We start from the raw sequence: 22,938 nt of genomic DNA, 5'->3' as shown, positions 1-22,938 counted from the left end.
AGAAAACAACATGTATTTGGGATGAGTTAAGCATGTTTTGGCAAGAAGAGCATTTCTGTGAGCTTTTGTATTAATATTAATATTAATCTCCCAGCCTCCCTTGAGTGCCAGCATAGTACACATTGACTTAGAACTTCATTCTGTAGCAGGTCTCCTGTCGAGGCAAACATTGTTAGCCCAAGGGAATCTCCAGGAATATCCCACGTGTGCTCGGAAATGCTCTGTGATTTCCACGTGGGAATAAAATTACAGATGAATTTGGCTTGTAAAGATGGACAACAGGTATTTATTTGGTTGCAGTCCCAGATGTAATCAAAGTTACGGAAGAGCTTTCTTTCCAACTAAGAGCTTCAGTTGGTTGTGGAAGAGGAGCAAGCGGGTTTTTAAAGTGATCGAGTGCATCTGTAGCATTCTTTGTTCTCTTCCCCACTTCTGTCCAGCTCTTGCTCTGCACCTCAGGTCTCGAAGTACTTGTAAATCTGGGCGACGTACTGCATCACGCTCTGCCAGTCCGGCCGGTCCGTGTACATCATCTCGCTGAGCTCCTGCACAGGACACACAGGGCAGAGCTCAGACCAGCACCACCAGGGTTCCCTGAGGAGCTGAGGCCACTGAACACTTCTGCTTCCACCCCAGAGCTCCCTAAAGCCACACACACTGGAGTGATCTACTGGCCAAGTGCAATTCTGAAACTCGTAAACAAACTGGTTAAACAGCCACACACAGCCTACAGGCTGAAAAGATTTCTTCCACCTGCAAAGACCAATCCTCTATATAACCTCACTTACAACTTCATTTATAACTTCATTTAAGTTGCTGCTTCTTTGCATGTCTCTGCTTCTGTATTTAGCTCATGAACCCCATAATATTTTTCCCTTCATATTAAACTTCTCTCGCCCTTGTCATATTGTTGATTTTGGAAAAGGCTTTTTGAACAGTTTAGAAAGTGAATTATCTTTCTGTTTCTTCAAACACAAAACCAAAAGGAAACAAAATGCTCTAACAGGCAAGTCTTTGTCCATGAAAATATGAATAATCTGGAGTTGGCATCCCAGAGGAGATAATCAATATCCTCTTTTCAATACTAGATGACCTTCGTAAGCTCCTTCAAATTATATTAATTCTGTGATTCTTCATGTTCTGTCTGGAAGTTTTCCTAGCACTATGAGCTTTCAGATGATGGTACAGCCTTCCCCAGCACTATGTGAACACTTTCAGAGCAAGATCACAGACTGGCCACATGGCAACAAAGGCACTGGAACAGTGTATGAAGCAAATCCTCCCTTGCTAAAAGAAGGTCACTCACCAGACTGGGTTTGATGCCCACACTTTCAGCAGCTTGAAATGCTAACAGCAGATTTCTCTTCTGTAAAAATAAAAGTTCAAAAGGATTAACACCAAGGTATGATTCCTGAACCCTTCCTTGCATCTGGGTAATCAGTAAGTTTAAATGAGCAGGTATATTTGAAAACTGTAAACCACTGGATTCCACACTTGCACACAGATTACTAAGGTACACTCACAAGTTCTTTGTCTTCGAATAGCTCATCTACTTTGCCCAAGCTACAGCCCTCTGTTTCTTACAGAAAGGTTCTTGTGGAACTGATAACTTGGAAAAAAAACCCACTGAGCTTCTGTCTTTATTATGAGTGACAGGTCTCTGCAGGTGTTAACTAATGTAAGGCATTCCTTTATATAGTATAGTTTTTGTTGTAATAGGTACTGTCTGAGGTAAATCCAGATTCCCCCCCTTTGTGAGGATCCAGACTAGTGTAATCCAGCATGTGTGATGTGTGCTGCTGCCTCAGGAGTCCAGGAATGCTTTAGCCTTCCAAAAGGGATGCTGCCCACAGCACTTACTGGATTCAGCCAACCTGTCACTGACTCTTTATCCAGCAGTCCCTGCATTTCCCTCTGGGAACTCACTGTTGGTTTCCTTCCCCTGTTCATCCATTCCATTCACTGTGAGTTCTGCAAATGCTGTAGGAGCAGGTACAACACAACTTACCTTGTCCTGGCTGTTGAGCTCCTGGTAAGGAATATGTGCAGGCAAATAGGTGTGCAGGAGAGCACAGAAGGCCAGCCCATCGCTCCAGCTGCTGCTGAAGTTGGTAATATCAATATTCTGTAAGACAAAACATGAACCATCCCTGAACAGTGCTACACAACACACACACAAAAAAAATCTCCAAACCATAGATTTTATGCAGTCATGGAACAAAAACCCCAAAGTTGAGCTAAACCCCAGAGCTGAGCTAGGAAAATCTGTAGTGACACTCCCACCGCCGCCAGCTCCAAAAGGAGGGAGGTGAAAAAGAAACATCTGGAATAGTCTTAATACAGTTGTGAGTTTAAATGGTAAAAAAAATCTTCCTTCCCCTTGTTGCTGGACAGTGGGACTGTTCTTTGCTGGGCACATAACTCACTCCAAGGGTGCACAGAGGAAGCCCAGTTTCCCTGCTCGTGACAGCTGAACTCCAGAACGTGGATTACAGTGAAACAGAAAATGCTATTTTAAAGTCAGCCCATCTGTAGAGAACCCCTTTAAGAAACAGAGACTTCTGGGGGTACAGAGTGCACTCGGGGTTCTTCACAGGGACTCTCTCAAGAGGCAGAGCTGTACTTAAATCAGGCTGGTGGCCCAGTTCTGCTCCTGTGAACAAGGTGACCTTTCCAATGCTCCTGTGGGCACTGACTGGCCATACCAGCACACTAAGGAATTCTCAGGGCTAAGTTTTGCTGCTGTAGCAGCAGCTGTGGTTCCAAATACCAGCTAAAAACAAAACAGTGAACTAAGTGATACAACTGCTGGAGTGGGGAGGCTCCAGGGCACGACGGAACCGCCCCATCTCTCACACCACGGCAGGTGTGGAGCCACCCCCCAATCGTTCTCACCAGCCACATCATCCTGTGTGCTGAACCTCACATCAGGCAACCTGCCACTTCCCTTTTCTTTAGCTAGTTTGTGGTTTCTCTCAAGATTCCCCAAAAGGCAAGGCTTTCACTGCATCTCTCATACAACAGCTAATGCAGACACAAGAAAACCCAGACAGGAATTATTTTAGCATGTGCTCTTTGCTTATGATGATTAGTTGTCCAACCTGGACTTTGTCCAGTCAGACAGGATTCCAAATTACTAATAAATGTCCATAACCAAACATGACTCAAACTGAAGCAGTACAGAGTATTTCAGGTTGGAATATCTGGCTGTAATAAATCCACAAACCTAATGGGCTCAGAAAGCAGCCAACACCACCACACTGCACCAGCCACCACATTGTGCTGGGCCCTACTAACATCTGTCAGTGGAGATTAAAGAAAAATGAGGCACTGGCTGAACACCATCATAAGAAAAAAATGATTTTGCTCTGAAAGCTGCCTGGGCTTTGCCTGTTCCATAAAGTCACACCGTGGAAGCCCAAAGTTTGTGTCTGTGGAATTGGCAGAAGCTGGATTACTCTGCTTTCTTGAAGTTGCAGACAAACAAGTTCCTTTCTATTTATCAATCAGCAGTTAGTGGGAAAGGACTCACTGCCAAGTTATAGAAGTGTTTTTATTGAGGCCAGTATGTTTTATCAGCAAATAGCCTATCATCAAATGCCAATATTCTCATTTTATATTGTATGATAGAAATGGAAAATGGAGGTCGTTCCTCCCCTCTGCCAAAGGCCATGGAAACAGGAACAAACAAAGCCTTAGCTGAGCAACAGGACTAGACAAAAAGGCAAGTCTTGTTTGTGTGGGAACATTTTATCTATCCTTGTTTTCATGATGCTATTATGAGACACGTGAGATCCCAAACTGCTCCTTCCTACAGTATTTCACTATCCCAGCATCAGTTTGATAATTTTACTTGTCTTTGTAGTTCTAGCTATAATTAAAAATGTTCTCCTCCCATCTACCAATATCTACAGCACTAATGTCTACAACAATCCGAAATAAGTTCAAAAATCTTCACATCCCCAACAGCATTGTCCAGCCAGTCAGCTTCAGTAACTCTTGGATCCAAGTCTTACAAACAAGCAAAAGTTCAAGGATGGGGTTCTGCTGACCAGATTTAAACCACAGATGAAATCTACTGCAAAGTGGTATGCCCTGACCAACAGAGAAAACCAACTAAAATCTGAATTTTTGTCCTCTATGAAAACCCAAAATGAATGTTCAAAGATTCAGCTCAACTGTTCAGTTAATAGTGCACAAGCAAACACTTAGACATACTCAAAACCACTTAGCTCCATTTTTACCTCCAACAAACAAGCATCAATGAATGTTGGTTATTTTCCTCCAAACAAAGGCATTTCCACTTCATACATGGCATAACCCCTCTGTGGCATTTCATCTTGGCTTCTGTGTTAACTAGTTTTGAATTTGGGATATAAGGTCATGGTAAATGGAAAGTGATCTGTGTTTTGCTACACTGCAGCTTTATTTGTAATACCTCCTCCACTACACCACACCAAGAGGAATTAAGTCAAAACAGAGACAACTCTGATTTCTCGGAAGATCTCTGGCTCCCCTGAAGCCATTTGAAAAAAAAAAAATAAAAAAAGGAAAACAATTTAGGGAATGAACACCTCGGAAACTATTCACTTCTCTTGATTGTTTTGGCAGCATAACCCGTCTCAGTCTTTCTGCCCCACCTCTCTGCTCCTCAACACACAGCCCATGAATATCTGGGAGCTATTTGTGTTGATGCTGACAATGTACAGTCCCAAATTCAGCATGGAGAGCTTGGTGATTTCTGTCTCCCAGTGTGTTTACAGCAGAACCCCCACCCTAAGGTCTGAAAAACTGCACGTGGCTTCTCATGAGACCCCTGGAAGTTAATCTGGAAAGGATGGCATCATTTAGGAAGAAGATGCAGAATGAGCATAAGGAGAAATATGAAAGTGAAGTAGGGAGTGCAGATCAAACTGAGCTTTAGCATGAAAAATTTGGCATCGCATTGTCCCAGTACATCTCGTGGTCGGTGGCACCCCAAGGTCTTCAGCACAACATCAGGGGATCCACACTGCTAAAGACACCTGCAGTGCCACTTGTCAGTGAAAATAGTTCATTCTCTTCAAATGAAAGCTCATCAGTGAGCTACTACACATACACTGGGAATAATAAGAGACTGGGATCTGGAAGCACAGCTACCAAAGTACCAAAGTACCCAGTATGGTTTGTTTCTATGAACATTAAAGTACCTGACATTAGGCAAAATTAAAAAAAAAAATCCAGGCAATGTTATTTAGAGAGCAAATGTATTATCTATGATATAGTGGCAGGCCAAGTCTAAAAGACACTAAACACCTGCAAGTGATTAAACTCAGCCCCCTGCCCTGGGAATGTGACCTTTGCTTGCAGATAACAGAGACCTCTGAGAGCCACAGGAAAGACACACAGGGAAACCTGTCTGATCTGTTCTCACTAAAAACAACTTCTCGTTTATCTGAAAAAACACCACCCCATTAGGTTTCACTGGATTTTTGACTCCAAGTAAAAAGCAACAATGACATCACATGCTCTTCCTTACAGGCTGAGCATGTTAAAATACTGATACAAGATATTCCCACTGTGCAGATATCACTGTGCCCACAGCAGTGGCTCTCTGAGTCAGAATCTTCTCTCTAGGACCCAGAATTATCAATTATAGACATGAATCAGCTCGAAGATAGCCTGGAACTCTGTGGAAGGAAGCCTGCAGTAAATACGACCTGAGCATCACTTTTCCCACCCTCCCCTCAGTGTTGGACATACCCTCCTGCCTCTACCAAGTCATGGGGATGGAATGGAACACCAGGAACATGCCAGAGTGCCATGTTCAGCCCATACAGAGGTTCAGAGGTTCAGCCCATACAGAATATAAACTTAAATACTGAAAACAGAACAGGTTAAAATAAATATACTGGACAAGTCAAAGCCTTGTTTTTAACAGCAGCTCCCCCTTAGGAGGCTCAGCTTTCTGCTGTCCTTCCAGCTCATCCCTACCCAGACCCACATCTCCTCACAGGCCAAGTCTTGAACAGCTCAGTGTTTTTACCTGGTTATATTTAAACACACATGTCTGAACAGGAACCTCCTTTTCGTGAGCCACATCTCTGCACATCTGAACCCTGACCTTTCTAATGTAAAATGGATCAAGGCACTTGCAAAGGCAACCTCCAAAGATGACCTAAACCTGCCCATCTTTAACAACAGCTGCATGAAACTGCCAATCTAATTTGATTTATTACATCCTAATTGGTTGGGGCCATGTCAGTAGGACTCAGACAAAAAAGTTCTATCAAAGGAAGTGTACAAACTTCAGGCTCTGACCAGGCAAGTTCTAAACACTTCCTAAGAAGTAACATGAGTGAAGAATAGCTCCTTTTAGCATGACCAATCTTCTGAGCAAACAAAACACTCCAGTTCATCTGAAATGCTCCAGCAAAGATATGAAACATTTGGGCAATCTACTGGAAATAGGGGTGAATGAGAAATGTGGTCAGGTCCAGTTAACACGGATGAAAGGCATAAATACCTGAAATTAAAGGCTGCCTGGATTCTTCTGTAATTACAGGGTGCACCCAGATGACTTGGACAATTGCACACAGCTATTTTCAGTGGGTAGCTGCAAGTCTGAAGTGATTTACATATCACATTTAGTCAATCTACTACCAGGAACCTTTCTGAATTCTCTTACAAATCTTTTTCTGCTAAGTGGAACACATAATAAAGTAATGCCTTTTGATAAAAAAAAAAATAAAATCCAGAATAACTTCAGGAACAGCAACACTGTGTATTGTATAGAGATTAAGTGGGTAGCCAAGACTGGGAAGGAAGCCAAATGACCTTCTATCCTCCAGGCTGTATTAATATCCCTGGTTCAAATGGTGCAGGCAACTGCAGTCTCCATAAGAATTGTTTTAACCTTTCTTAGAAACAACAAGTTTCAGTCCCATAATCCGTATTTCCAATGCTTCTCCCAGCATGTCAGTCAGCCAAGCATCTATTGCTGGTGACATGTATGGAGCAACAGAGCTCAGATAACGAAATGCTCTGTGAAGATGCTGTTAAATCAGGTAATAACAGCACTGTGAGCTGACAGGAAACTGGTGCTAGCTCTTTAAAAGTTCTCTCATTTACTTTTTATAAAGGATCCCTACTTCTCATCATTCCTGGGTTCTGTTTGTTCCAGTGCTGCCACAAGTGTTGCCTCGGGTTTACCATTTAACATTTGCTTCAGTAAGTGTGAATAAATGAGCCTTTTAGCAAAGACAAGACATTACAGGGTTTACGGCTATATTTTTTTGCAAAAGCATCCACCATGGATTTGCTACAGTAGTCACCTGGAGTGGGGACACTTAAAAAGAGAAAATTTAACAAGGTTATTATCATGCATCTTACACAAAGATTTTTCAGCTCCCAACTATTTTTGTCTCAAAAGCTAGAGAAGATACCAAAAAGTCAGGCAGGTCCAATTTTCTTTATTACTTTTCCTAGTTGAGGCAGAGGTAACAATAGGTGGAATGATGCTCCCTAAAGTTCTGTGCTCAAAACAAGCTCATCTGAACAGGAGTTGTCCCAGAGACATCATTCAGAGTAAATTGTAAAGCCATTCTCAAATGAACTGTGCAGTCTTCCAGTTCAGCTTCATGAGGTATTGAGGAGGTCCAGGACCTCTACAAGGCAGCTTAGTTCTGGTATTTTGATTACAGAAGAGGGGTAGTGCCGAAATGAAGTTTTCACAAGAATAAAAAATGAAAGTAGTAGGAAGTGGGAGACATTTAAGGTACTGGTGATAAAGTAATTATGTACCCTCCCATTTCCTCTGCCTGCAAGGTGAGTTACTCCTGACACTGAAGCCATCCCTGCAACCCTACACGAGTAACCTCCCTTAAATGAGCCAAACAGCCCCTATTTTTGCCCTTCAGGTCTATTGCTCCCAGGACTGTGTGTGGACTGGCAAACATGTCACTAGATTTTTGGTCATGTTCTTCAGGTTCTATTTACATTTCAATATATAAAAACTGACTTCTTATAAAGAAAACACATTCTGGTGAACAAGGGTTGAGAGCAGCTGCTGGCACAGTGCACATAACACACAGTGAACATATCTGAAGGTTTCCTAGCAAATAATAAGAGTTGTTTTGAGTGCAAATAACCCCATGACGACATCCTCATTACTAAAAGTCACCAACTTCAAAGGTCTCACTAAAGGCTGGTGAAGTTACATATTCCTTATTCTGGATCTTAGTTTATATTGCTTTGCACAAGAGAGGGAGAAAATGTATAAAGCTGAGTTTAGCAGGAGCTGGTTGTTTGTTACACAAACACACAGGGTCAAGTAAGAGCTGGTCTAAACAGAAGCAATTTTGTCAATGCCTCTGGGTCATTTCAGAGATGAGGTAATGGCGACAAAAGATATTTATCAAGTGTGACTGGTACTTCTGTAATTTAAACCACTGTCATATTGCATGAGAGGGCAAAGTAAGTGTTAGCTCTGCCTGGAGAGGCAGAAGTGGATTACCCAGCAAGACCAGGGACTAACAAATTCTCCCTATTGTAGTAATCCCATTAGATACTGGTGAGTCCTTACTTTTGCTCTGCACTTCTCTTCAGTCTAAATCACCCTTGTTCAACGCTCACTTGCTGAAAGCCAACTCCCTGCTTGCCACACAACTAACACTTCCATCAGCTTTCTCAGCCACTCCTGTAAATGACACCACTGGTGAGTGCCACAGGGAAACAGGCTGGGCTGTGTCCCCTCATCCCCAAGGCTGCAGGATGCAGCAGCACAGCTCCAAGGACCACACAGATACTCTGGGGAAGGGGGGAGGGAGAGAGGGGGAGGAATTAGCTCCACTCTGTGTCCAAGACAGCAGCACAGCTACTTCCTGCCTGGAGCCCTGGTGCAGAATTGCTAATGACCACACTGGCTGCTCCCACAGCTCTTTCTAATTATCTGTATTGAGAGTTCAGAGATTAGGCATGTCCTGGAATTCCTGGGTGGAGGGACAGGCTGCAGCAGGCTCACGGTAAAGGATGGAAACAAGGTGGGGAAGAGGTCCCAAAACCAAAGGTTATGAATGGACCAGGCTGCAGGGCTCAGCTGTCTCCCAGTTAAACTCCCAGGTTGGAGCTGTTCCAGGTGGTGCCCAATCAATTCAGGGTTTTCACGGGTTGTCAGTGCATCCAGGCAACACAAGGAAAGCGTCTTGGACTTTGGGATGGATAGAATGCAAATGCTATTTTTAAAATTACCCAGCAGGATAGAAAGTTATGCATGAGAGAGCTGCATGGGCGTCTATTTTATCCCTCCAATCAAGAGACTTGTATTTGTTTACAGGATAAAGCCCTTTATGTGAAAAAAGATTGGCTCAAGTTATTTGGCTACACAGGAGAAGCACGTTTAGGCACTGGCATCACTGAGAACGGGGCCAGCACACTGGTAATCATCCTGATTATTCCCAAAATGCCATGATTTGGCTGCTGCATTTATTTTCCAGACCCAAGCCCTGGGTCCAGCTCGGACATACAGAGAAATTGCACGTACACATTCAGCTGTAAGTATTTTTACTTAGGAAAAGAAAACATTTATTCTGGAAAAATAAATTGGGAATACCTTGACATTTTCAGCCTGTATTTTCATGAATTAAAACATTCTCCAGATTGGCCTTTTTATCAGAGCATCTTTCTAAATATTAATAAACTTATCATAATCCAATTACATGATTCTGTGATCTATATTTTGACCGCTGGGGAAATCAATGCAATGTTATAATGTAAGACTACCAAGGTCACAAAGATGGTCCACAGCAGACTTGGGAGCAAAATTCCTGACCAATGTACTGTCAATTTTTATTAAAACACTGCATAAACTCTCCTATCTCAACAGTTATTACCAAAACTCTGAAAGGAGTTCATTGTTTTCTTAGGAAAAGTCCTCTTCGTCAAAGATCAGAGAAACACAGAGACAAGTCAGAAATTTCACCCATTTCTCAGAAACTCACAGAATATGCTAATATAACTTCCTGAGAAAAACCCATTGCTCATATATCCTACTTCTAAATGTCAAAATGCAACAAGTGCTGAGGAGACCCAGAGTTCTCAGGAAACACGAGCACAAGGGCTACGCTGGCACCGGCACTTCAGGGGACGTGCTGTTGTGCCAGAGCTGAACCTCCTCGAGTTCCTGGTGAGTCAGGGCTTTTTCCTGCTGGCTCAGCAGGTTCTGGCTGATCCCAGCACACGGGTTGGTGTGGCAGAGGGGACATTAGATAGAAATCTGGTTAGTTTAGATAGAAACCTGAGAGAGAGACTGATTCGATTTGGAAACGTCCTGAAACAGTTTTAGGTTACACAAACACAAACAGCAACATAAAAAAGGGTAAGAGAATCACTCCTGTACCCAAGTGCACATCTGGTGATTAAGAAACAAGTAGGTTCTTTTCTGTATTTCTTTAGGACAGTGCATAGCTGTGCTGAGATCCCCAAGGATTTCAAACTAAGCTCCATTATATTGGTGTCAAAGGAAGTGTCTGAACGAGCCAAGTCCCAGGAATTATATTCTGCCCAGGTTCAGAGGGTTGATCCTGGGTTTTGTGCCATTCAGCTCTAATTCTGGTAAAGAATCAGCTTTACTAGAATTGCCTGCTTGAGCACCAACCCTGAGGACTGTGGTAGCATTTATTTGTATACATATATAGATACATAATTTTTTTTAATATATATATATTATTTACACAGCTCTGTTCGCTCTCTGTGGTCCAAGATGGTGCATAACTCAAGTGCAGATTGAGTCAAAGTGCTCAGCTGACACTTAAAAAAAAGATTAATGCTTAAGTAGACAGTTAATGTCAACTACTCACACTGATGACGTACAAGGAAGTAAAACTGACTTCTTGTTTCTAAATATAACCCTTAGTTTCCAGAATAAGGAAGAAACCTTCAGAGAGGGACATGTTAAGGTACAACTGGCCATGAAGGAGTTCTTGAATGTTCTATAAAGCAGGTCCTCACAAAGTGCAGCCCCAGGAAAACAACTGCTTGATGCATCAGCAGTCAAAAAATAGTCATCCTGCCTGTCTGTCCGGGCAGAGTCCACCTCCCTAAGGAGAATGCACTGTATCCATGACCACCTGACCAAAGGGAATACACTGCCTCCCCATCCCCAGCTATCTGCACCTAAACATCTTTGAGTCACACTTAATCTGTCCTGGATCTCATCCAGCCAGCAAACCAGTCAAAAAAGTATCAGGAAAAGCAAGCGGATAACGACATGGAATAGAGCTTGAGAACAAGGAGGTTATGGAGGAAATACTGTCCAGCAGAAAAAGAAAAGGAATGTGAATTCCCGTGAGAGAAAGCAAGCCACAAATTCATAAACAAAAAGCTAGTATTAGTCTGAGTTTAAACTGAACACAAAAGGATAAAGAGCTTTATATTTTATCCACTGCCAAATCACTAGTTGACCAGTCTCTTGCTATAATTACTTGATAAACAGCAAATACTGCAACAGCTTCATTTTTCTCTCCTTTTGCATCTTTGCTCGATGAAGAACTGCCTTTAGCCTTAAGCTGGTGTACTGACACTGCCACAGTCAGGGAGGTGATGTAATGCACTGGCTTGAATGCACAGGTCAAGAATATATGAAACATAAACATCTCCAGAGGTATAGCTGCCATTTCCCTTTGTCAGTTCTAGAACATTCCTCATCTCCTCCTATTTGGCATTCTTCTACTTAGGACAACCACACAGACAGCTTTGTTGTAAGAGATGGTAGTTCTTCAACAAGTGGATCCCAAATGGGACTTGTTAAACCAAACATAACTTGGATAAAAAGAATCACCACAATTATGCATTAGTGAAAAGAGCCAGTTTCAGGTTCTCTTTGCACAGGATGGGTGTGTAGTGGTTGCAAAGAACAGGAAAACAGTTCTTTTAAGCAAACCATATTCATTAACATGGTAGCAATTTCCCTCTCCTCTCTGGAGAGAGTATGTGTGGCAGAAACAATAATCCTCAATTCTAATGATCATGGGTTAAGTGCCTCTTGAAGTTCTGTGCTTTCACAATACATCTGTGGGTAGCAATAGACTTAATCTAGAGAGGTTTGGCCCCTTGACAAATGGTCTCCACAGAGAGCAAACAGAATCAGGGCACTTAAATAACACCACAGTCACTAATGATGATTATGGAAGGTGATAATGCAACAAGAATGACTCTCAGCAGCTTCCAGGAGTTACAACTTGTAGGAGCAGAGACTGTTAGAAAAGAGGCACCCAATTTCTACTTCACACTGCTGCTGCGATGCAGCATCTTTTTAAATAGATGAAAAAAAACCCGCAAGACAACAGAGAAAAAGCTATTTTAACAGAAATAGCTTCCTCTCAGCAGGCTTTGTGGTTCAAAGGACTCGTGGTAAATGAGTTTCAGAGCCACAAAAGCAGTTCTCACGTCTGGTCACCTCAGCCCCCTGCATTATACACCATGATGTCAACGAATTCAGAAAGGCAGAAGGAACAGTCTGTGTATGCCTGGCAAAAGAGATCCTGTGCCAGTGCACAATTCTTATAGAGAACCATACATTACATTAAGGTTAGTTTTTTTGAGCTGGAAATTTTCCATGAGCACGTTTTGCATAAAGACACTGAGCCCAAAGCCTGATCTCACTGCAATTCTTCTTACTGCTGAGACTTTCTAGCACCTCCCCTGCTTAGTTATTCAGAATCAATGGCCAAAATGCCAGATAACATTCATCTATGCATCAAAACATAACCATTGAAATAATATGACCAATCATGCCACAGTTTATGCAATTCCACTTTCATATTCTTTCCCCGTAGTCATTAAACTGAACTTCCACTTTATTTTCCTTCTAGTGATTCTGTTTTCATGTTCTAAATACTCTCTCCCCTTAGTGCTCATCTCTTTTTGATATCAAATCACTGTTTAAATAGGGATCTTAGAACTGAGAGAGCAGACAACAGAAACATAGATGCTTTCATGTTTCCCCTCAGTTACTGTAAACTCATACAATTTCTTTCTTTAAAAAACAAACAAAAGCCTCCAGGCCACTACTAATTTGTGCTGCACTTCTCTCAACTCCCCCCAGTGTCCCTGTTTTGTTTTATGAGATTGCCTCCTGGGGAACACACTGAAGTTCAAAGCCAGGGAATGTTCCCACTGTAGTCCATGCAAGGATAGTTTATGGTTGGATTCAATCCTAAAGATCTTTTCCAAACTAAATGATTCTGTGATATATGCCAGGAGCAGGATGCCAATTTCTATCTATAGTATAAGTTTTGTATGGATTAAAGCATTTAAGAAGTGCAGTCTTGTGTACTGATCTCTAGGTTTTATCCCCAGATACCTTCCCAGGTCACTAATCCAACTTTCCTCAGGGAATCTGGGACATGGGGAGTAGCTGCTACTGAGAGTATCAGTTATTTTAATCCACTTTGCTCATACTGTTTAATGAAATCATCATTTAAACAGAAAGGAATCTCCCTCTTTCTCCCCAGCTCAGATGGGGAACTGTTATCACACATTTTGCCACTGAAAACAGAAGTTAGGCAGCCAAGCAGCTTTTTATTTTTATTCTCTCATTCTACTGTGACAGGGCTGAAAACAGTTTGCATCCAAAGTTCTCTGTGTTTCTGGGCTTCAAGTTAGAAACTAAATGACAGATTATCCTGGAATTTGCACAGATGATGCCTCACAGACACGGATATTATCTATGGAAAAGAAGTCATGCACGTCACCAGGGTTCTGCTCCGTGGAGTCCATTACCTCATTCCCACCCTTGCAGTGGCTGAGGCAGGAAGGAGGATGACGTTCTTTACTCCATTCCAGTTCTTGTACTCAAGAATGATAAAAACTCCCTGTGGAGCTTAACATCAGCCTTACTGTGAGAGTGCAAGGGTCTGGGAAAGGCAAGTTCAAGAGGAGTTAGTGAATGCACTGCAAAGAGTGCAATGGGAATGAGAATCTGAGGAAGAATGTCCAAGAGAGAATGCCTCTAAAGGAAGCAGTGAAGGCAGAGAGGGAAAACTCTCACCCTAAATCAATACTGTGACTGTCCTTTGGTTCATCTGACTTTAATTTCTGTCCTGAGATCTTACACCTACACTCTGGGTAATAAGGCCCCCATCACATCACAATCTGAACTGCTCAGACCCTCCTGGATTACACAGAGTTTGTCAGGGCTCCACCTGCTTGTTCTCAAACACTGCTGAAAACCCACAACAGAGAACAGCCACGAACAGAACAAGAGCATCACCAGAGCAGGAACCAAAACGACAAAGCTTTTTCTGAAACATCAGCTGGACAGTCACGTAGCAACAACACTCCAGCAGCCATCTAAGAAGCAAAGACTTCCACCCTCCTCCAAAGCATGGACACACTTTCCTCCAGAGACTGATACTTGAGGAAAAACAAATAGACCCAGATTGCCTTGCATCCCTCCTGGGTGGCCTGCTATCCCAGGCACAGGGAGCTCCACTGCGTGGGTTCTGCACAGGAAAGCACAACTCTGTTTTATTCTATCCCTGAGGAAATACTTGTCACTCTTGGTGCCAGGTTTGTACCTACAGAATCGAGACAGGCCTCTCTATTTTCAAAGCCATGTAATTTCTAAAAGCAATACAATTAGTCCAACTTGAGTGTAAATCAGAGAAAGAAACATACAGGCTGACGCTCAGAGAACACTTCTAACAGTGAACTCATCAGAGTTAAACTGATTTAGGAGAGTGAAGGGAGCTCATCATATGTGCCATTTCAAACAGAAAAGGGAAAAACTACTAGGAGAAAGTCTTACTCAGGAGATGGGTTTGCTTAACAGAAGTTAGACTTGGAAAGGCTGTATTTCATTAATTGTTTTCTGAGGATTGGATGGGAATGTTCCCTCACACCTTCATATCCAAGACCAGGAGAAATGTAGTAGATGGGATATAAAATCAACACAGCACAGAACATACAATTTCAGGGGACAGCACTGTAGCCTTTTAGGCTAAACACTAATCCTGGCTTTATTCTTTCTAAGGTGTGTCTGAAGTCAGGAACTTTCTCTGATCCTTGTCCTTCTGTGAAACCTTGCTGCAAATCAGATGAACAAAACAGTGCTAAGAAATGACTGAAACTTTCACATAGACCAGTTTACTAAAAGGGACAGCTACTGTCTTTTCTCCCAAACTCCTGCACCCTGCAGCTAATGCTTCATAAAGGTTTGGTTGTGAAGAAAAATATATTTTATTATTTACTTTAAAAGATGGACTCTGCTTTTATTAAAGACTTGCTCCAGGGTGCATATCATGTGGTGAAAACTGCTTTTGTCTTCTGCTCCAAGTAACAAACAATATTATTCTTAAGAAAGAAAAATCCCAACACTATATCAAACCAGGACTATCCTGCACACCCAGCATGGAATATTGTCTGTAATTGCCTTCTTTGCAGAATCAAAGGCCTAATTTAACTGCACACCAGCACTGGCCAGAGAACACAGCAATGGCCATCCAAGACCTGGACAAATGATTATCCCTGTGAAAATCACTCTGCAAAGAAATGAGACAGTCTCAAGCAGTCAAAACTTGCTTTGTAAAATCAAGCTGCAAACTTCACTTGGTCAAGGCCACACAATGAAATATTTCTTTGGTTTTGCAGAAAAAGGACCAAAATAAAAACTCACACGGTAGTGTATTGATGTGCTGGTTTAAAAGTTAACCAGCAGGGGGAATGAACCCAACTCAAAGGAGAGATTATAAGTCAGAATAACAATTTATTAAAATAATACAGTAAGTACAATAATACAAACAAACAATTGGTCTCAACCCACAAAAACCCAAATGTATAACCCAGTACCCTGGGGCCTGAACAAAGTGGTGTTCCTTGGGCCCTGTTTGAGTCCAAAGTAAAGGGAGAGGGGAAGAACCTGCTGGTGGGAGAGCTGCTGCAGTCTGGCCAGAACTGGTGATCGCAGTCCAGTGGTGGTCTAAGTCTGGTTGAGAGCGATGAGATGCAGCCGTCCTCTGGATCCCACGAGTGGGTTGAAAAAATGTTCCAAAACTCCAAGATTATATATCCTCCAGTTCAGGCAGGAATGCTTGGTACTCCCCTCAGGGCGGGGAGTTCACAAAGGGTGTGAGGACAGAAACATCCTTCTATCTCACAGGCCTCTTAACACCTAGTTTATAGCCTGAGGAGTCAGGCTCTATGGGTAGAGGGTGCGAATAGTCTATTGACAACAATAGTCTAGTTTCTGGGAAATGACATGGAATGCTATAGAATACAGTTTTGGGTTACACCCACCATGCTCTATGGGCAGAGGGTGCGAATAGTCTATTGACAACAATAGTCTAGTTTCTGGGAAATGACATGGAAGGCTATAGAATACAGTTTTGGGTTACACCCACCATGATGAACTGATCTCAGCTGTCCTAACTAGGACATTATCCACCCCTTATTCTATGCCATCCATGTCATGCCCAAATTAACCCTCTTTAAAAACTATATCCCTTTAAAACTATATACATCTATCTATCTATCTATCTATCTATATATATACAATGAAACATTACAGACCATTCTCACTCAAAATTAGGTCCCCTTGTGGTACACAACGTGTCTCCCCATCTTTTTGCATTACCCACCACGTGGAACCAGGTCCCTGAGCAAAAACAATCCCTCGGATGGGTTTGCCTTTGCTTGAGGTGGGACTAATCCAAACAGTCTTCCCTAACATTCCTCTCATATGTACCACGGGGACTTTATCTCCATCTACAGTATGCAAAAGTTCTGATTGGGCAGGGCCAGCTCGATTGATGGAACCTCGGGTGTTGACCAACCAGGTGGCCTTTGCTAAATGCAGCTCCCAGTGTTTGAGAGTCTCCCCACACAGTGCCTTCAGAGTGGTTTTCAGCAGTCCGTTGCACCGCTCAACTTTTCCAGCAGCTGGTGCATGGTAGGGGATATGATACACCCACTCAATGCCGTGCTCTTTGGCCCAGGTGTCTACAAGGCCATTCTTGAAATGGGTCCCATTATCAGACTCAATTCTCTCCGGGGTGCCGTGTCGCCACAGGACTTGTTTTTCAAGGCCCAGGATGGTATTCCGGGCAGTGGCATGAGGCACGGGGTATGTCTCCAACCATCCAGTGCTTCCTTCTACCATGGTCAGTACGTAGTGCTTGCCTTGGCGGGTTTTGGGGAGTGTGATGTAGTCAACTTGCCAGGCTTCCCCATACCTGTACTTTGACCACCGTCCACCATACCATAGAGGCTTCACCCGCTTGGCCTGCTTGATGGCAGCACATGTCTCACAGTCATGGATGACCTGTGAGACAATGTCCTTGGTTAAGTCCACCCCTCGGTCACGAGCCCATCTGTATGTTGCATCTCTCCCCTGGTGACCGGAGGCGTCATGGGCCCATCGAGCCAGAAATAATTCTCCTTTGTGCTGCCAATCCAGATCTACCTGAGAGACTTTAATCCTGGCAGCTCGGTCCGCCTGCTCGTTGTTATGATGCTCCTCATTAGCCCGTTTCTTGCCTACATGAGCGTCTACGTGACGGACCTTCACACTCAGCTTCTCTACCCGGCCAGCGATGTCCCGCCACATCTCCGCCGCCCAGATGGGTTTCCCTTGGCGCTGCCAGTTGGCCTTTTTCCATCGCTCCAGCCATCCCCACAGAGCATTGGCCACCATCCATGAGTCAGTGTAGAGATAGAGTCTTGGCCACTTCTCTCGTTCAGCTATATCCAAAGCCAACTGAACGGCTTTAAGCTCTGCAAACTGACTTGACCCACCTTGTCCTTCGGTCGCTTCTGCAACTCGCCGTGTGGGACTCCATACAGCTGCCTTCCATTTTCGGTTTGTCCCTACAATGCGGCAGGAGCCATCCGTGAAGAGCACATATCGCCTTTCATCTGCTGGTAGCTTGTCATATGGTGGGGCCTCCTCAGCCCGTGTCACCTTCTCCTCCTCTTCTTCAGAGGATAGTCCGAAACTCTCACCTTCGGGCCAATTGGTGATAATTTCCAGAATCCCAGGGCGATTAGGATTCCCTATCCGGGTTCGCTGCGTGATCAGAGCGATCCACTTACTCCACGTGGCATCGGTGGCATGATGTGTGGAAGGAACTCTTCCCTTGAACATCCAGCCCAGCACTGGTAGTCGGGGTGCCAGGAGGAGCTGCGCTTCGGTGCCGATTACTTCTGAGGCAGCTCGAACTCCTTCATAGGCAGCCAGGATCTCTTTCTCAGTTGGTGTATAGCTGGCTTCAGATCCTTTGTATCCCCGACTCCAGAATCCCAGCGGTCGTCCTCGGGTCTCCCCAGGCACTTTCTGCCAGAGGCTCCAAGAAGGGCCATTCTCCCCGGCTGCGGTGTAGAGCACGTTCTTCACGTCCTGTCCTGTCCTTACTGGCCCAAGGGCTACCGCATGGGCAATCTCCTGTTTAATTTGTTCAAAGGCTTGTTGTTGTTCGGGGCCCCACTGGAAATCATTTTTCTTCCGTGTCACAAGGTAGAGAGGGCTTACAATCTGACTATACTCGGGGATATGCATCCTCCAAAAGCCCACAGCGCCTAGGAAAGCCTGTGTTTCCTTCTTGCTGGTTGGTGGGGACATGGCTGCTATTTTGTTAATCACCTCCATTGGAATTAGGCGGCGTCCATCTTGCCACTTCACTCCTAGGAACTGAATTTCCTGAGCAGGTCCCTTGACCTTACTCCGTTTAATGGCAAAACCGGCTCTTAGGAGAATCTGGATTATCTTCTCTCCTTTCTCGAAGACTTCGCCCGCTGTGTTCCCCCATACAATGATGTCATCAATGTACTGTAGGTGCTCTGGAGCCTCACCCTTTTCCAGTGCAGTCTGGATCAGTCCATGGCAAATGCTGGGACTGTGTTTCCACCCCTGAGGCAGTCGATTCCAGGTGTACTGCACACCTCTCCAAGTGAAAGCAAATTGTGGTCTGCACTCCGCTGCCAAAGGAATGGAGAAAAAGGCATTGGCTATGTCAATGGTGGCATACCACTTGGCTTCCTTGGACTCCAGCTCATACTGGAGCTCCAGCATGTCCGGCACAGCAGCACTCAGGGGTGGTGTGACTTCATTGAGTCCACGGTAATCCACCGTCAGCCTCCACTCTCCGCTGGACTTACGCACTGGCCATATAGGGCTATTAAAGGGTGAGCGAGTCTTGCTGACCACCCCCTGGGTCTCCAGTTCGCGGATCATCTTATGTATAGGGGTCACAGAGTCTCGGTCGGTGCGGTATTGCCGACGGTGCACTGTTGCTGTGGCTATCGGTACCAATTGTTCTTCAACCTTCAGCAGTCCCACAGCAGAGGGGTCCTCTGAGAGACCAGGCAAGGTGTTCAACTGTCTAATTTCCTCCGTCTCCACAGCAGCTATGCCAAAAGCCCAACGAAGTCCTTTTGGGTCTTTGAAATACCCACTCCTCAGGTAATCTATGCCAAGGATACACGGGGCCTCTGGACCAGTCACGATGGGGTGTCTGTGCCATTCCTTCCCAGTCAGGCTCACTTCAGCTTCCAGTACAGTCAGCTGTTGGGATCCCCCTGTCACCCCAGAAATGGAGATGGATTCTGCCCCTACGTATCTTGATGGCATTAATGTACATTGTGCGCCAGTGTCCACTAAAGCCTTATATCTTTGTGGCTCTGATGTGCCAGGCCACCGAATCCACACAGTCCAATAGACTCGATTGTCCCTCTCCTCTACCTGGCTAGAGGCAGGGCACCCCTAGTCCTGGTCATGGTACTCATTGTGCTCTTCTTGTGGGTATGACCTGGAGGTCCCTTCAAGAGGATCAGACGTATCATCATTCCTGTACCGTCTGGAGTCTTGCCCACGAGAGACTGGAGCAACGTTTACCCTTGAAGAGTTCTTTATGGTATTTGTTCCTCTTTTCAGTTCACGTACCCGGGCTGCTAAGGAAGAGGTGGGTTTCCCATCCCACTTCCTCATATCTTCTCCATGCTCACGGAGGTAAAACCATAGATCGCCACGTGGAGTGTACCTTCTCTCCTTAGCTGGGGGACGCTGGCTCCTGATAGCAGAGACTCTTGTTCGTCCTGGCGAGATATGGAAAATCCCTTCCTTAATCTCTTCTCTTAGCTTCTGGTGTCCCTCTTCAATTTTCTCTTCCAGGTTTCGGACGTGTTCAGCCAGTTTGGTTTCCACAGATGAGACGTGGGCTCGTAATGGGGCGGTGACAGTGTCTTCATAAATCCTGAGTTTGCTAACCAATGCTCCCACCTTGTCCTCTCCCTCCCTCCATTGCAGCGTTGCTAAGTAGCGGGAATACATTTCTGGCCCGAGTCGTGCAAACTTTAACCACATTTGGGAGGTGCACTGTACGCCATCTGGACTCTTAGGGAATCTTTCATCCTCTGAAAAGATTATCTCCAGTACAGCTAACTCCCTTAAGCACCGGATACCTTGTTCCATCGTGTTCCACTGTCCTTGCTGTACGTGGAGGTCCTCCTTGCAAAGGTATCTCTCCCTCACACTGGACAACAGTCGCCGCCAGAGGCTGAGAGTTTCCTGCCTCCTTCCAATCCCCTGATCAATGACTACATCTCGAGACAGGGATCCCAGCTGTCTGGCTTCACTCCCATCTAGGATCGTATCGTTAGCTGCGGCATCCCAGATTCGGAGCAGCCAGGTCAGAATGGACTCGTTCGCCTGTCGTGTGAACTCTCTCCGGAGCTCACGTAGCTCACCCAGGGATAGGGACCGAGTGATTATTTCTGGCTCTGTCTCCTCCGGTGGATGTGAAGGTCCCGCCTCTTCGTCATCATTTGCTATGCGAACTGATTTAGTCTTTGATTTCCTTTTCTGGACAGGGGCGACTGCTATTGGTTTTGCTTGTTCTTCTGGCTCCTCGATGGTTTGTGTGGACACGGTGCTGGTTGGTTCATTTCTTTCTCCCTCTGACTCAGCTGTGGTTTGGGTGGACGTGGTGTCTGCGGATTTGGTCCTTCTCTCCTCGCCCTGACAGTGCTGTATCATGTCAAGCAGTGCCCGGTAGGCAGTGGCCAGGGCCCAGCAGGTTGCTGTGAGCTGGCCATCTCTGGAGCTGCCAGAGCATTTTTCCTTCACCAGTCTTATCATGCTAACAGGATCCTGCAGTTGTTCAGGGGTGAATTTCCAGGTCATTGGAGGAGAAAACTTTTCCAAATACTGGCTGATGGCCTCCCACTTCCCGTGCCACTCAGCATTATCTGCTCCCAGGGCAGGTGTCCAACCAACCTCCCTAAAAGGCACTTTTCTGACCCTAAACATGGTGTACACAGTACAGAGCAGACAGAGCAACACTAACAATAACATTATGCTGTCCTTAACATCAAAAGGGAACTCAATATTTTCAAAAACTGTTTTAGCAGGTCTGAAGGGGAAGAAGGAGGTGGGAGGCTGGAAACCATCCACCCCTGTTCCCCCAAAAAGCTGGGTACGATTTTTAATGAGGCCCCAGAGGTAGCAACCCAAACCAGGACAGGCAAACAGGACTGAATACACATTTACAATGAAACTCATTGCTTCTGATGTTAGAATGACATAAACATAATATATTAATAAAACAATTTGGATCCCTCTCCCTGGTCTTAAAGAGAGCATCAAAACAGGCAAATAATACGCCATCTGTGGAAATATGAACAGGCTCAAATACAACATCCATGTGAGTGCATCAAACAACATGGTGATCAGGGAGTTTCTATATTCAAATAGACAAATGCTTCAAATGAAATTGTGATTCTGACTTCTCTCTCTCTGCCCGACGTTTGGGCGCCAAAATGTGCTGGTTTAAAAGTTAACCAGCAGGGGGAATGAACCCAACTCAAAGGAGAGATTATAAGTCAGAATAACAATTTATTAAAATAATACAGTAAGTACAATAATACAAACAAACAATTGGTCTCAACCCACAAAAACCCAAATGTATAACCCAGTACCCTGGGGCCTGAACAAAGTGGTGTTCCTTGGGCCCTGTTTGAGTCCAAAGTAAAGGGAGAGGGGAAGAACCTGCTGGTGGGAGAGCTGCTGCAGTCTGGCCAGAACTGGTGATCGCAGTCCAGTGGTGGTCTAAGTCTGGTTGAGAGCGATGAGATGCAGCCGTCCTCTGGATCCCACGAGTGGGTTGAAAAAATGTTCCAAAACTCCAAGATTATATATCCTCCAGTTCAGGCAGGAATGCTTGGTACTCCCCTCAGGGCGGGGAGTTCACAAAGGGTGTGAGGACAGAAACATCCTTCTATCTCACAGGCCTCTTAACACCTAGTTTATAGCCTGAGGAGTCAGGCTCTATGGGTAGAGGGTGCGAATAGTCTATTGACAACAATAGTCTAGTTTCTGGGAAATGACATGGAAGGCTATAGAATACAGTTTTGGGTTACACCCACCATGATGAACTGATCTCAGCTGTCCTAACTAGGACAATTGATGAGAGAGGCCTGTAGAAAAAATATTAGAATATAATTTCAAAAACTGATGCCAAATTGAAGCTGCTGTGCACATAAACTCTGTTTCTCACCATCAACAACCTCTGATGCAGCAAATATTTTGGGGGTTGCATACAAATTACTTATGACAATGCAATATTGGGGATGCACTGCTAAGGAAATCTGAAGGAAGAGGATGGAAACACCCAGTAGAAGTAAACATGCAAAAATCAACTGGCTGTAATATACATATTTCTTTGAAGTGACATTGCTTCCTGCACACCTACTGGAAAGTGATTAATTCCTTCTCAGATTAAAGTAAAAATGTACCTATTCCCTTACCTGGTAACCTTCAGTCTTCTTTTGGCACCATTTCAACAAAGCATTCCTCTTGGAACCCCCATATTCCCGAGCCAGGGCTGCCAGGGGGTCCTTTCTCTCCACACTAAACCAGGGAAGCAAAAGGGAGAAGACAATAAATGTGCTTGAAATCTCATTTTTCACCAG

At 44.5% G+C, this 22,938-nt stretch overlaps 1 protein-coding gene across 5 annotated transcripts in view; it reads right to left on the bottom strand.

Annotated features, from left to right (window-relative positions):
• Window positions 1-263: 263 nt before the first annotated feature.
• The window catches only part of SPECC1 (sperm antigen with calponin homology and coiled-coil domains 1), a 93,620-nt gene continuing 70,945 nt past the window's right edge, over window positions 264-22,938 (bottom strand). For all 5 annotated transcript variants that reach the window (XM_051809639.1, XM_051809642.1, XM_051809640.1 and 2 more), the window contains 4 exons: window positions 22,774-22,876; window positions 2,009-2,125; window positions 1,307-1,366; window positions 264-545 (listed from right to left, as the gene is read on the bottom strand). In XM_051809639.1, coding sequence (XP_051665599.1) covers window positions 456-545; window positions 1,307-1,366; window positions 2,009-2,125; window positions 22,774-22,876 — 370 coding nt within the window. In that variant the 3' untranslated portion in view covers window positions 264-455. The remainder of the gene's footprint in view (window positions 546-1,306; window positions 1,367-2,008; window positions 2,126-22,773; window positions 22,877-22,938) is intronic.

Source organism: Manacus candei, unplaced genomic scaffold, assembly GCF_025592945.1.
Source record: "Manacus candei isolate 608988 ecotype Guabito, Panama unplaced genomic scaffold, ASM2559294v1 h1tg000076l, whole genome shotgun sequence".
NCBI classification, from domain to species: domain Eukaryota; kingdom Metazoa; phylum Chordata; class Aves; order Passeriformes; family Pipridae; genus Manacus; species Manacus candei.
This window is presented reverse-complemented; position numbering and strand designations above follow the sequence as displayed.